The sequence below is a fragment of the Pongo abelii genome, chromosome 3 (genome assembly GCF_028885655.2).
Source record: "Pongo abelii isolate AG06213 chromosome 3, NHGRI_mPonAbe1-v2.0_pri, whole genome shotgun sequence".
In the NCBI taxonomy this organism is placed as follows: Eukaryota; Metazoa; Chordata; class Mammalia; order Primates; family Hominidae; genus Pongo; species Pongo abelii.
Genome location: NC_071988.2, coordinates 47,152,728 through 47,167,395, shown reverse-complemented (window position 1 = coordinate 47,167,395; position 14,668 = coordinate 47,152,728). Strand labels below are relative to the sequence as shown.

General features: G+C 39.8%; 1 protein-coding gene across 5 annotated transcripts in view; it reads left to right on the top strand.

Moving 5' to 3' along the window:
- The window catches only part of CORIN (corin, serine peptidase), a 269,106-nt gene that overhangs the window by 184,195 nt on the left and 70,243 nt on the right, over positions 1-14,668 (top strand). For 3 of the 5 annotated variants that reach the window (XM_063723400.1, XM_024245732.3, XM_063723402.1), the window contains 3 exons: positions 317-433; positions 3,879-3,986; positions 13,142-13,373. In XM_063723400.1, coding sequence (XP_063579470.1) covers positions 317-433; positions 3,879-3,986; positions 13,142-13,373 — 457 coding nt within the window. The remainder of the gene's footprint in view (positions 1-316; positions 434-3,878; positions 3,987-13,141; positions 13,374-14,668) is intronic. The other 2 variants (XM_063723401.1, XM_063723399.1) reach the window with 1 other exon arrangement.

Here is a 14,668-nt window from a genome sequence, read left to right as displayed (position 1 = left end):
TATATACAATGCAGTTAGCACAGCTCTTGCCATATAATGAACCCTTTACAAATTGTCATTTTTATTAGTAAGTAGGACCATGATACTTTCATCACTAAAAACAATCGCGCAGTTCTCAAGAAGAAGTTAATTTTTGGTAAGTGCTGTTGAATAAGGTAGGAAAAATTCTAGAAATGAAATCAATGATATGTTCATTTGTGTGTGCAGAACACCCTGTTTCTTAGCGATGCTTGATAAATGGCTGTTGTTTATTTGATGTGCAGATTGAGAGATAAGAATAAATAAATAAAGTGAATATTGGTCTGGCCCTTCCTAGCCTGTCACAGCCAGGGTCTGGTGGAATGCAGAAATGGACAATGTATCCCCAGCACGTTTCAATGTGATGGCGACGAGGACTGCAAGGATGGGAGTGATGAGGAGAACTGCAGTGTCAGTAAGTGTGTTCCACCACCCCAGAACATTCCTTTACTGGTGGTCCTCTTGTTGGGAACAAAGGAACACATCTGAAGTTGCTTAAGTAGAATTCCCATGTAAATAATCCCAGATTGCCTAACATAGTGGTCCTCACAGCCTTAGTCAGCCAGGAAACACTTTCTTGTGCTAAACGTAATTCTCAAGCAACTTACACTGAAAATCATTCCTCAGGTGAGACACCTGAACAGCATGGTCAGATTCACTTAACTGTTCTATGGGGAAAGCCGTGATAAAGAGAGAAGTTTAGTGTATAGCATCCAATTAAATCAGATTAGATTCCAGTGAGAAGAAATTGGCTTCTGAAAGGAAATGTAATGTCTTCCTAAAATAATCATGTTCAGAGAAGCAGTTTAATGCCTCTTATTACCCAGCAATACACTTTAAAAGGATTTGATATCTGTGTGTGAATCTCAAAAAGAAAAACTAGATCCAATAAATTGTTTTCTAAATGTAACTATTTCTGTCAGAAAAGAAAGTTCTACACAGATTGTTTTAAGTTCCAGTGTGTGTGGAAGCCTCTCAGTAGGGTCCAGGGAAGAATATGCCTAGACTCAAAAATCACATTTGTTTATACTACACAGGCACAGCCTAGTTTTTAAGAACATGGTTGTTGCAGCCCTGATACCCAGGATCAAGCCTCGGTCTGCTACTTACTATATGGTGACTTTTGGCAAGATATTTACATCCCTTTTAGGTCTCAGTTTGTGTGTCTGTACACTCAGAATAGTGGTAACTACTTCATAGTGTTGGCACATGGCAAAAACTCAATATATGTGAGCTTTTATTACATGGCTACTACATTAAAGCATATCTTGGGCTAGGTATATTCATAATCAGCCAATGAGACTGGTCACCTACAGATAAATTAGTTTTGTCGTAATGCATATTGATCATTAGAATAACTTTAATGGAAAAATGCCCAAGACCTAAAGGGAGAGCTTTTCAGTCACAGACTTATTACATGAAAATAATATATAAAGAGTGCTTTGTTTTACCAGTTTTTAAATTCAGAATGAAATCCTTTATTAAACATAATTTATTGTGAGCATATCAACCGAGCACTTCCATTTGCATCAAACTCTTCTTTCTGTATAATTCAACTCTGAAATAATTTTGGATTTTTCATGATGAAATGGCAGGCTTTGTAGATTATTTCCTTACATGTGTGAGATGTAAGAAAGTCATATGATAAAACAGATTTAAAAGTAAAATTTTAGTATTTTTATATTGTTCACTCTAATGGATTCAACTTAAAAATGTATATTGTGGTGTTTATATGTGGCCATCCCCTGGGAATTCAGTGGTAAGCAAAAGAGCTGATGGAGCTTGCAGACTCCTGGGGGACATAGGCATGCTACGAATTATGCAAGTCAATGCCTAACCATGCAGCAACAGAGGCTAAGAAGGGAAATTCAGGGTGCTTGGGTGCCTTTAATAGGGTGCATGCCCTGGTAAAGCACCTCAGACAAAGCTTCCCTGAGGAAGAGATACTGGAGCTCAGAACTGAAGGGTGAGTGGGGTTAACCGAAAAGAATGGGGCTTGAAAAAGCAATTGAGAAACAAGGCACCGCTTGACCAAAATTCCTGTGGTGGGAAGGTGCAAGGCACGTGTAGGAGGACCATGAGAGAAGGCAGGCCATTGTGATTAGAGAGCTGAGAACGAAAGGGGGCCTGGTACTAAATACTACGTAATTGTCAGCGCGGGTTGCAGGTTTGTTCTTCTGCTAGACAGAGCTGGAAGTGGAAGCAGGGGCCGCTTCTCCTGAGACTTTGGGTCTTGCTGAAGAGTTAGGCCTTTGAAACTCTTCAGGCTCTGTCCCTGCCTACCTGTCTAGCCTCTCTCAGCACCTTTCTCAGTGGTTGAAGCCCCATTTACTTTGACCTGTGCACTTCCCTATTCTAGGCCTTTGCATGTGCTGTTTTTTGGCTTGGGAAACCCATCCTTTCCTCTTACCATGACTTGGAAAAGTCCTTGGAGAAACTTCCCCATACTGGTCTCATTGGCTTCTATTGCTCTTTAAATGTATTTTAGCTGGGCGTGGTAGCACATGCCTGTAATCCCAGCACTTTGGGTGGCGGAGGCAGGAGAATTACTTGAGACCAGGAGTTTGAGACTAGCCTGGGCAATATAGCGAGACCCCCATCCCTATGAAAAAATAAATAAGTAAAAATAAATATGCCTTCCATAAAGCAGTGATCACACAGCATCAGAAGGTTTTGTTCAGGATGATACCTCTATCAGAGCACAAGCCACTTCCCAGGGGGTATCATGCCCTTTTATCTTTTAATGCTCAGTGCCTAGCTTGTCGCATAGATAGTCACATGGCATGCACTTAATATTTGCCAAAATAATGAATGCATGATGTCAATAAAATCTCCTCAAGAGCCTAAACTCACAGGAATTGTTTAGGTTTGCTTTGAGAAAAAATTTTGACCCTGCTGACATTAAAAAAAGAGTGACATCTCTTTTCTGCAAGGCTTTGTGTATTAATTTGCACATTAGTGGTACTGGAAAGGATAAATATTTCAGTATAATAAACATCATCTTAGAATTGTAGGTAAGAATGATTATATATACACACATACTATTATTTATACTTAAAAGTGCCTTGCAAGGTTGACTAGATTCCAGATGACATGCCTGAAGGTAATTGATCATAATGGGGGAGAGATAGAATGGGCAGTAATTTATTACCCTCTCCATTTAATCTACAAATGGCCAGGAAATCAATGGGAAAAGCAGTTTCCTCTCTGCCTACCTTAAGGAAAAATCATTAGGGCAAACACTGATATTACTGCTCTCATTCACTTAGAAACAAGAAACCCAGTTCTCAAGTCATGACAGCTAGGCTGATGACACTTTCCAAGGACATATTGAAAATATGGATAACGGCTGCATAACACTTGTATTATGATAAAGTATCCTTATTGTATTGGTGTTGATACCCATTTTATTACGAGAGAAAGCATTTTCCTTAGAGGGAGACTAGAATTGGGAGCAAATGAGTCTTAAAAAAGTGTCACTTAATATTCAGAATTTCAAGATTTTTATAACGTTCTCTGTCCCTCAAATCTCTTGAATTTTATTTTGTAATTAAGTGTTGGCACCCATGTAAAAAGAAAACACTATTTTTTTTCCATTAAATGCAACAACCACCTGTTTTTAGTGTAGTTTGTCTCTTATTTCTTCATTCCTATTTTGGAATACCTGGATTGTATTTAATTACCAAGAAAATGAATCCAGAAAGCACCTATTCAACGTATGTTCAATACTTCTGGAGAAATTGGAAGGAAATTAAAGTTGTGTTATTCCTCAGCTCCATCAGACATTCCTGATCTTTTAGATCCTTAGGTAAGGAATTTGTAGATGATGAAAGCCAATGTGCTTTTTCCTCCCTCTGTAGTTCAGACTCCATGTCAAGAAGGAGACCAAAGATGCGTCTACAATCCCTGCCTTGATTCATGTGGTGGTAGCTCTCTCTGTGACCCGAACAACAGTCTGAATAACTGTAGTAAGTACAACAGCTGATAAATGCAATAGCCATGTCAGGGCATGCATTCAGCATTTTTCTTCTGCGTTGACATTCAAATACCGAAGTCTGGAATCCCTCCAAAAAAGGCTACCTATTTTCTTTTTCTTTTTAAAAGGTCACATGTGGTAGCAGTAAAGAAACCAAATGGTCTTAATTAACTTCAATCAGAAACAAATGTGTCATTGTGAACGACTATAAATCCACATTGCTTAATATCATTACCATTACTTTCAACTCAGCATTAATTCTCTGTATTATTTTCTTGGCTCCATCTGTAGGCAGATGCTATCTTTCTTCCTTTCTAAAGCACAGCTTCAAAAATGGAAACTTTAACCAAGAAGCAAATATGAAGTTCATAGAAATAGCCACATACAACTTTGGCAGTCTGTTCTTTTTTTTTGAGACGCAGTCTCACTCTGTCGCCCAGGCTGGAGTGCAGTGGCACCATCTTGGCTCACTGCAACCTCTGCCTTCCGAGTTCAAGTGATTCTTCTGCCTCAGCCTCCAGAGTAGCTAGGATTACAGGCGCTAAACACCCTCAGTGATCCATCTGCCTGGGCCTCCCAAAGTGCTGGGATTACAGGCAGTCGGTTCTTTTAATGAAATTTATTCTCGCCTTTCCAGGAACTCTGATGACCTATAATGGTTTTGGAACCATTAGGCTAATTTGTTTTGGTGACAGTGTAACAGCTCCAAATGGTGTAAGCAGGTGGCTCTAAAATGACTTTCAGGAGGAGGAGTTATTTGGGGAAGACAGAATGGGCGGAAGTGAAAGAGCACCGTGTGGACTCTCATGGAAAATTGAATCAGAAAATCCCCAGCGACTGATTTCTAGTAATGATTTCTGACTCTTGGCCTCTGTTTTCATGTTATACTCACTTCTTTCACTTTTTCTAATGAACTTTTTGCTGCATTTTCAGGTTGGGATTAGAAATTTAGAAGCAGGTCAGTCAGTTTTCAGTTGGCAAGAGGGTATTCCTTTTTTTTTTTTTTTTTTTTTTTTATGAGATAGAGTCTGGCTCTGTCATCCAGGCTGGAGTGCAGTGGCACGATATTGGCTCACTGCAACCTCTGCCTCCCAGGTTCAAGCGATTCTCCTGCCTCAGCCTCCCGGGTAGCTGGGATTATAGGCACACACCACCATGCCCAGCTAATTTATTTATTTATTTATTTATTCATTTATTTATTTATTTTTTGGTAAAGATGGAGTTTCACCATGTTGGCCAGGCAGGTCTCAAACTCCTGACCTCAAGTAATCCACTGGCCTTACAGGCGCGAGCCACTGCACCCAGCCAGGGTATTACTTCTTAACACATGTCCTCTCAGTCCAAGGCCCTTGGAAGCTGGGATGCTGAAAGGCTCCGTCCTTGCATTTGCTGCAGTTTTGTGGTCCTAATTTTACCTGGTGACCTTTCTGGGTCACTGTAGAGCTTATGGTGAGTACCTCTGTAACTGTTACAGAGTCTCAAGGGGGTGAAAAAAGGAGGCTGGGAAGGGGGTGTAGGCAGGCAGCTAATTAAAAACCCAGACTGACAGGATTGACTGTGGCATTTAATAACTCTTTGCCTGGAAGCACATGCCCACCCCTCCTCCATTTCCCATATGAGAGAACAGTAGATATTAGTCAAGCCACAAAGTCGACACACTCAAACTGCCATTTTACTTCCTCTAAACTGATTTAAATAGAAACTGATTTAAATAGAACATATCGATAGATATGCATATATATGTGTGTATATATATACACACACACACACGTGTAACATATTTGGGCCACTGTTTCCATTGTTTCATTTTACTCATCTCTCAATCTGCCGTGGAAAATTTTCAGAGCTATTTCTTTACTTCACCTTCAATTTGAATAGTGACAGTGTCGTCTCAAAGACATGTGTTTATTATTAAAGTTTTGGGGGTTGTTTGACATGGAATGACACTTACTATTAGACTCAAAAATGTAGAAAAGGCAATGTTAGCCTGTGTCAAATTTGTGTAGGAAGTAACTGGGTGTATGTTATCCTATTTTCTCTATATTTGAAATATTTCAAATTTTAAATGTTTAAAATATATTGTCTCCTGTCAAAAGAATAAGTTGTAGGAAAGGCAACTGGATAACTCTTGGCTCATAGAGCTGACCAATATTTGTAGTGTGTACATGATGTTCCAAGCATTGGGATGGGCGCTGGGCTTTCTAGTGGTGGAGAAAGGAGACAGGCTTCTAGCTTCCTAGAAGTCACTTTTCAGTGTGGGAGAACATATTGTCATCTTCCCACTGATATATTCTACACTGTTGTTTTCTTTAAGCTCTTTAAATACACTCATTTTACGTAGTGTCTCACTGTCACCAGCTTCCTCATTCATCATGTATATTCTTGCCAACTTCTCTCCACATATATTCAGCAAACGTTTGCACACGCTCTCTTCTGAGTAAAAGGCACTAGGCTAGCCACTTGCCCTCATTACTCCTGTGTTATTAAAAACGGCACGTAGGCTGGGCGTGGTGGCTCATGCCTGTAATCCCAGCACTTTGGGAGGCCAAGGCGGGTGGATCATGAGGTCAGGAGATTGAGACCATCCTGGCTAACGTGGTGATACCCCGTCTCTACTAAAAATACAAAAAAAAATTAGCCGGGCATGGTGGCGGGCACCTGTAGTCCCAGCTACTTGGGAGGCTGAGGCAGGAGAATGGCGTGAACCTGGGAGGCAGAGGTTGCAGTGAGCCGAGACCGTGCCACTGCACTCCAGCCTGGGTGACAGAGCGAGACTCCGTCTCAATAAAAAAAAAAAAAAAAAAAAAAGGCATATGTGCCTAACTTGCAGTTGAAAGTCAAGATGTTATTCCTGATCTTTCAAAGAACTTCAAGATGATATATGCGTACTTAGGTCTCTGTAAAGACAAACAAGTGGCATCTCAGAAAATCCTTCATACACTTGAAAATACGGTTCATTACTTGAAGATGTTTACCACTATCAGAGACTAGTATTACTCAGCTTCTGAGGCACAACTGAACAGTAATTTCTTAGTTTGCTTGATGCCAAAGGAAAACGTGAGTTTGGAGAATGTAGTAGATATTCTGCCTGGTGGAGACAGCCTCTCACTGGAGTTGCCGGGATTCTTGTCCTTGAAGACTCTGATTCTTGCCATCCCATAAAATATTATGTGATATTCTAATGGTCCCTAAAGATATACTGGGTGGGACCCAGTCATCAGTATTTTTTAATTCTACAGATGACTTCAATGTATAGCCAAAGTTGAGAATGTATTGCTCTAGTGCCTATTTATGACTGGGCTGCAGGGGTATGTGAGAACTCTGAAATAGAATATGAAAAGGTTTGTGTATTCCCATGTGCATTTTTCAGTGGAGAAACTTATTTTAAATTCACAGAAGTGCCTACAGCTTTTTTAAAAAGCCTAAAAACCGCATTTCTTATGATACATAGTTATTTCAAGAAATAGCTTTTAGCAGCCTGTGTTGCCATGTCCAGTCACAACCCAGCATCTTTAACATTTCTGTGCCATGTTGGGAGGCAAAATACAGATGTGTCCTTGCCTTTGAGGGTAGGAGCAGGAATGCCATTCCCCTCATTCTGGTGTGGAGGGACCAATCCATCACTTCTCCCTTGTGGTATGCAATCCAGACAATGGGGAGAACCTGCAAAAGTGACTCCTGGGCATGTCTCTCCTGCCTCCCTGTGCCCATGCTGATCATGGCTGTGAAATCCAGGCATGGCTGTCACGTCCCAGGCCCTGTCTCAAGCCTCCCACAGTGTTTGTCAACCTTTAGTTCTAAGCTTACTCGTGCATTTTCCCCTCTTATTCAACACCAAGGAAGAAATGAACAGGTTTGCTTTTTGAATAATTCCCTAAGGGTCTAGCAATTTCCTGCTCTCTCTTTGCAAGCTTCAGTTGGTAGGAGTAAATGGTGTAGTCATGTGTTAGAGAAGCCAATCACTGTAATGGTTACAGACTTCTGTCCTTAGGAGCAAATAGTGGAAGAGAGGAATGATGTATTTACAAAAGCATCTCCATGTGCATTTTCTAATAAGTGAAAAAAGATTGAATAGAATATTACCATTTGGTAACACATTGAATTAATGAGTGAAGACATGGAGCGTCTACAGCTGCTAACATCACAAAAAGAGGGAAATCAGAATGATGTGGCTTCTGGTGAAAGAACAGCTCAGCCACCTCTAGTCTTACCAATGGAATGAAGCCCAGTCCATTCTCGTTGATGCAGCTGCCGAGGTTCGGAAATAGAGAGAATGGGGAACATGTTTAACTTCACCAGGAGTGTGCGATAAGCAAGATTCAAAAGCTGGTATACCCTACAAGTCAAATGTCTGGGTTCTTCCATAGTTAAATTATAAAGAAAAACAAAGGAATGCAGGAGGAACCCAAAGACTATGAGAGACTTAAAAAACAGGACAAGTTTCAAAAAATGGGCAAGGCTAAATTACAATATCCAGGGGTGGTACACACTTAGGTAATAAAATTATAAAGAAGCCAGGCGCAGTGGCTCATGCCTGTAATCCCAGCACTTTGGGAGGCTGAGGTGGGCAGATCACAAGGTCAGGAAATCGAGACCATCCTGGCTAACATGGTGAAACCCCATCTCTACTAAAAATACAAAAAATTAGCCGGACGTGGTGGCGGGCACCTGTAGTCCCAGCTACTCGGGAAGCTGAGGCAGGAGAATGGTGCGAACCCAGGAGGCGGAGCTTGCAGTGAGCCCAGATCGCGCCACTGCGCTCCAGCCTGGGTGACAGAGCAAGACTCCGTCTCAAAAAAAAAAAAAATATATATATATATATTATATATATATTTTATATATATATATATATAGAAGAGCAAGGAAGTGAGATGTTTGAGATGAGACAAGGTATATGGAAGGTTTCTGCGGTGTCTGCCTGAGTTCAGTTTCTTGACCTGGGAGGTAGTTATAAGGATGTTCACCTTAAAATAATATCAAACTATTAAAAATAATAATGTTAAAGAGGGATTTAGAGTTTGAGGCAAAGATGAATTTTTGAATATTATTATATATGCAACTAGATGTAGAAAAGTCACATTTTTCATGTAAATGACCATCGCTTAATACATGATTTCTAGTAACTTCAGAGTATCACATCATAAAGATATAACACCATTGAGTTAACGATCCCATCTTTAGGTTGAATTGAACGAATCTTGTTACAGACTTTGAAAAGTGGAATACCATTGAGATTCCATCAGGATTTTTTTTTTTTTTTTGACAGATCTTTATTAAACCTCATCTGTGTTCAGGACACCGTACTGGGTACTACATCAAACTTACATCAGAAGCACAGTTCTGCGGCCCTAAAATATCCTCACGTTTGTGATGCGATCTCCCTCTAGTGGCGATTTTTAAATCAGGCTCCCACATGAGCCTAATACTTAAGATAAAAAAGCTTATTGATATCATAAATCATAGAATTTGGGGTTGACAGGTATTTTGACAGTTTATCTTGCTTAGCATTCTGTGAAGAATGCCTTTGAAGGAATAAAACTCAAGATCCAATAAACCTTACCGCATTCAATAAAGATCTACAGAATAATATATGATCATTACTTAATCCTTTCCTTTTCCTTGGCTCCTAAACACTTAAAAGTTATATCTTAACCCAAATCAAAAGTGATACATTCTCCATACATAAAAAAGAGAAAAATTATTCATGTGATATGTTCTATTAATCATCTTCGGTGAAATACATCAATAAAAAGTTAAACCTTGATGGGGTGGTAGAAAGAAAGAAAGGGAGGGTATGCATAAGGAAAGAAAGGACTGCATCAAAAATATCTGTAAATGAACCAATTGTGTAAAATTTTAAGTATATTAAAGACATCAGGAAAAAAGCATAGAGTTAGAGCTGCATGTGCTGACTTGTAAGACGGTCATGACAAATAAGCAACAAAAGCAAATTGAAGGGTGATAGGAATGGTATGCTTCTGCTTTGGCAAAAGCAAACACAAATCCCTGTCTAAGTGTGCGAAGGCATGTATGGATAAATGTGAGCAAGGGAAAGGCATGGAAGCATTCAAAGCCTTCTGTTGGCTTGCAGGGAAGGTAACAGAAAGGGGAGTGGAGAGATGTTGAACTTTTTCTTTCTGCATCTTTGTAGCGTTTTTATTGTTATGAAAAACATGCATTTTTAAATCTTGTAACAAAATATTTAAACGTTACTTCTTACTTCAGACTGCTATAACAAATCATTATTGCTTATAAACAACAGACATTTATTTCTCACAGTTCTGGAAGCTGGAAATCTGAGATGAGGTTGCCAGCATGGTCAGGTTCTGGTGAGGACCCTCTTCTGGGCTGCAGATGGCTGACTTTCCACTGTATTCTCACACTGTGAAAAGAGGGCAAGAGAGATCTCTGTGGTCCCTTTTATAAGGGCACTAATCCCATTCTTGGGGGCTGTACCCTTATAACTCAATCACCTCCCAAAGCCTCCACCTCCTAATACCACCACATTGAGGTTAGGATTTCAACATATGAATTTTGGGGGAACACGAACATTTAGTCCATAATGTCCGACCCCTCCTTCACAAATCACAGGAAAGGAAAAACTGAACCGACCAACCCCAAACCTCTTCCGTCTACTCTTCTCTCCACTCTGACTCATCCTCAAGATTATGCCAACCTTTCAGTGTTGTGTCTTCTTCAGGAAACTGAGAGTCATATTGCACTTCATGCATCTTTTTTTTTTTTTATCAGGCCAACATCAGCCTCCTTATAAATATAATATCTGTGATACCCTCAGATTCTTTAAATTAAGAAGTAGTCCTGGAGATGTTTTAATATTTCAGCCCAGTCCTTATTGCGAATCTATTTGCATGGATACCACTTCTTAGTCAAATAATTAAATTTAATTTGAATAATCACTCTCAATAAGGCATGGAGTCTTTGGTCTGCCTGGGCGAATTTTACCAGGACACTTGCTTGCCTGCCTCTCCCCGCAGGGAATGTGGCATATCTACTGCAAACAGAGAGCAAGAGCTGGGAGCCTCTCTGCTGTATTACCCCAAAGCTGCCCAAACCACATTTATCACTGGAAGGAGTGTTAGTCTGTTTTCATGCTGCTGATAAAGACATACCCGAGACTGGGCAATTTACAAAAGAAAGAGGTTTAATGGACTTACAGTTCCTCATGGCTGGGGAGGCCTCACAATTATGGTGGAAGGTAAAAGGCACGTCTCACATGGTGGCGGACAAGAGAAGAATGAGAGCGAAGTGAAAGGGGAAACCCCTTATAAAATCATCAGATTTTGTGAGACTTATTCACTACCATGAGAACAGTATGGGGGTAACTGCCCCATGATTCAGTGATCTACCACTGGCTCCCTCCCACAACAAGTGAGGATTATGGGAGCTACAATTCAAGATGAGATTTCGGTGGGACACAGCCAGACCATATCAGAGGGCTTCCCAGTTCACTCTTGCACTACCTTTTCCCTGTGGACTCTAGCATTTTGTTCAATATGTCTGTCTTAGTATGTTCAAGCTGCTACAATAAAATGCCATGGATTGGGTGACTTAAATGACAAACATTTATTTCTCACAGTTCTGAAGGCTGGAAGTGCAGGATCAGGATGCTGGCAGACTTGGTCTCTGGTAACAGGCTGCTTCCTGATTTGCAGACAGTTGCCCTCTTGCGTTTCCTCACATGGCTGAGAGAGAGAGAGCTTTAGTCTCTTCTCCTTCTTATAAGGACTTTAATCCCATATAAATGCCACCCTCATCTAGACCTCACTGAAACCTCATCACCTCCCAAAAGCCCCACCTCCAAATACTATCACATTGCAGGTTAGAGTTTCAGCGTATGAATGGAGATACACAAATGTTCAGTTCATGCAAACTCTATCCTACCCTGTTCACATTCTACTACAGCTATCAGCACGTGCATCCTTTTTCCTATCGAGATTGTGGAGTTCCTCAGTGGCAGAGACAATATTTCCCATTACTCTTACATTTATAGTGCCTAGGATAGTCCCTGATACATTTTCCTCCCTTCATTCTGGCACTGTGCTAGGTGTAGACTTTGAGATCAAGAGATAAAGTCTCATTTCACAAAAATCTCAGGATTGTGTAGGGGAGGCAAGTAAGTAAATAAAGAATATGGCAGAATGCAATGAGCATATGGTGGGTATGTGCCTAAGATGCTATTGCACTCACAAAAGACTCATTCTGGAAGTAGTAATGGGAAGAGTGGTTGGCCAGGAAGGTTTCCTGGAAGAGGTATTTGTGCTGAGTCTTCCAGACCACAGAGGAGTTAGCTTGGTGGGGAAGATGGGAAAGGGTTAATCCAGGCAGCCAGTGCCGTATGCACCTGGCAGCTAGAACCATGACCACCTTTGGGAAAATAATTATGAGCATGTTACAAAAAAAGAGGTAAGAGAGGAGCAAACAGGGTGCATAAAGACATACAATTCTTAAAATATCTGGTGTCATGATGGAATAGAATTTATTACAGCAGAGATACTGTTGATTGGATAATCACAGGCAATGAAGCTCAAGAGTTAGGCTAGGGTTGAAGTATAAAATAGCCTCAGATTTCAAGCTAAGGGGTTTGGATTTTGTCTTATTAGCAAGAAGTATCCAACAGATCTGAGCCTCCTCTTGCCCTGAAATCTTGTAGCCTTATATTTAAACACATTAATCAACAATAAAACATATAGACAGAAGTTATCTAATTGCCTATTTAATCAAATTCATTAATTAGTTTAGTGACAGTGAAGATGATGGGGCTATCCTATTTTAGTAGTAATGAGTAAATCAGAAGAAGAAGATGAATTGGAGTCAATAAAAGGAATGATGAAAGAGAGTCATCTTTAGATAAGTTGAGCCAAGGGAAAAAATGAGGAAGGACTTTCTAAAGCATGATGTTGTCACACTGCTAGCAACTACATATACAGAAATGAATCTTAGTTGCCAGGGCACTTCACTAATCAACTTACTTATTTTCAATATCCATAAAAAGTATTACATACTACTGGCATTCTAGTCTTAGCTACTCTGAAGAAAGAATAAAATAGACTTCAAGTTTGTAAAACTTAAAGAAGTTGTTTTTGTATGTGAAATTTAAAAATATTTGTGTGTATGTTTCTTTGTTAGGTCAATGTGAACCAATTACATTGGAACTCTGCATGAATTTGCCCTACAACAGTACAAGTTATCCAAATTACTTTGGCCACAGGACTCAAAAGGAAGCATCCATCAGCTGGGAGTCTTCTCTTTTCCCTGCACTTGTTCAAACCAACTGTTATAAATACCTCATGTTCTTTGCTTGCACCATTTTGGTACCAAAATGTGATGTGAATACAGGCCAGCGTATCCCCCCTTGCAGGTAATATGATGGGATCTCCCCCAGTCCCTTATTTTGCCTCAGGAAGAACCAAGGGGTGAAGACTTAGTTGAGTTTGGACAAAGTAAATTTCCCTAAGGAGCTCTGCATTTATCAAATACCTTATATTTAACAAGTGAGACAAAGAAGTAGAAGTTGTAAAATGAATATTTGAGTCAGAATTCATTAACGAAGTACCAAACAAGGGAGCTGTGAACGTCCTTTGATGATAGTTTATGTGTTTTAATCAAATAAATTCGCAGATATTTCACTCTGTTGTATTAAAAAGCCATTTTTTTAAAAAAGTATGACAGTAGAAAAGGGATATATCTGCCTCTTTCTGGCAACACTGATGTGTTTAAAATGCTGCACTCTGACAGCACTTGTTAGAGATATGACACAAGAAAACATAGTACCAGACTCACAGATTGGACAGCGATGGACATCGCTGACATTTCTCTGCCTGTTTGAATGAAATAAGATGTGCTATTTCAGGAGCGTAGCTTGGACTTTGAATATGAGTGATATTCTAGTGTCAAGAGTATTGTTTCAGAGTCCATGTTTGGGTTAAAATCTTGACCCTTCTCTAGTTTCTAGGTAGCCCTTAGACAAATTCCTGAGTCTCTCTCAGCCTGGGTTCCTTTACATGTAGAATAAGGAGAGTAATGGTTGTTGGGGTGTATTGTTTTGAGATCAAATGAATGTAAAGTGCTTCTGATTCATTGTAATGAACCCTGAATGGACAATAGCTATGATGATAGCACAGGAACACAATAGCTTCTTGGCAGTCTGTCCCTTTGCTGTGCCATGTGTTAGGCATTGTAGTCAGAGGGTTTGCATACACAAGATGACTCTCAGAAGTGAGTTGCTACTCTCTTCAGTGCTGTTTTCCCTCAAGGGGTGGATATATAAATGTGCTAGCCTAAATGTGAGTAGCAACTGCAGAAACCATATGTTGAGATCAGAAGTCATGCAGAGTTTTTTTAAAAAGCAGTACTATTAATATAGTGGACAGAAGAGAAAACAATAAATTATATGCTGAATACCAAATGGATAACAAAGTAAGGGCATCTATAGAGACAGGACAGGAAATAATAAAATTTCAAAATGACTTGGGGGAACTGAACAAATTATACCAATAGAGAGAATAAAACTAAATGTTAGCTTGTGTAGAAAAATATCTGAAAATTTCTGCTAAGTACTTTTAAAAGTATCTCTAATAAAACATCTACCAATTTTATGTTAAAAAGCTGTTTCTAAATCTTACTTCACTTTTGCAAAGCAAGGTCAGTGATAGT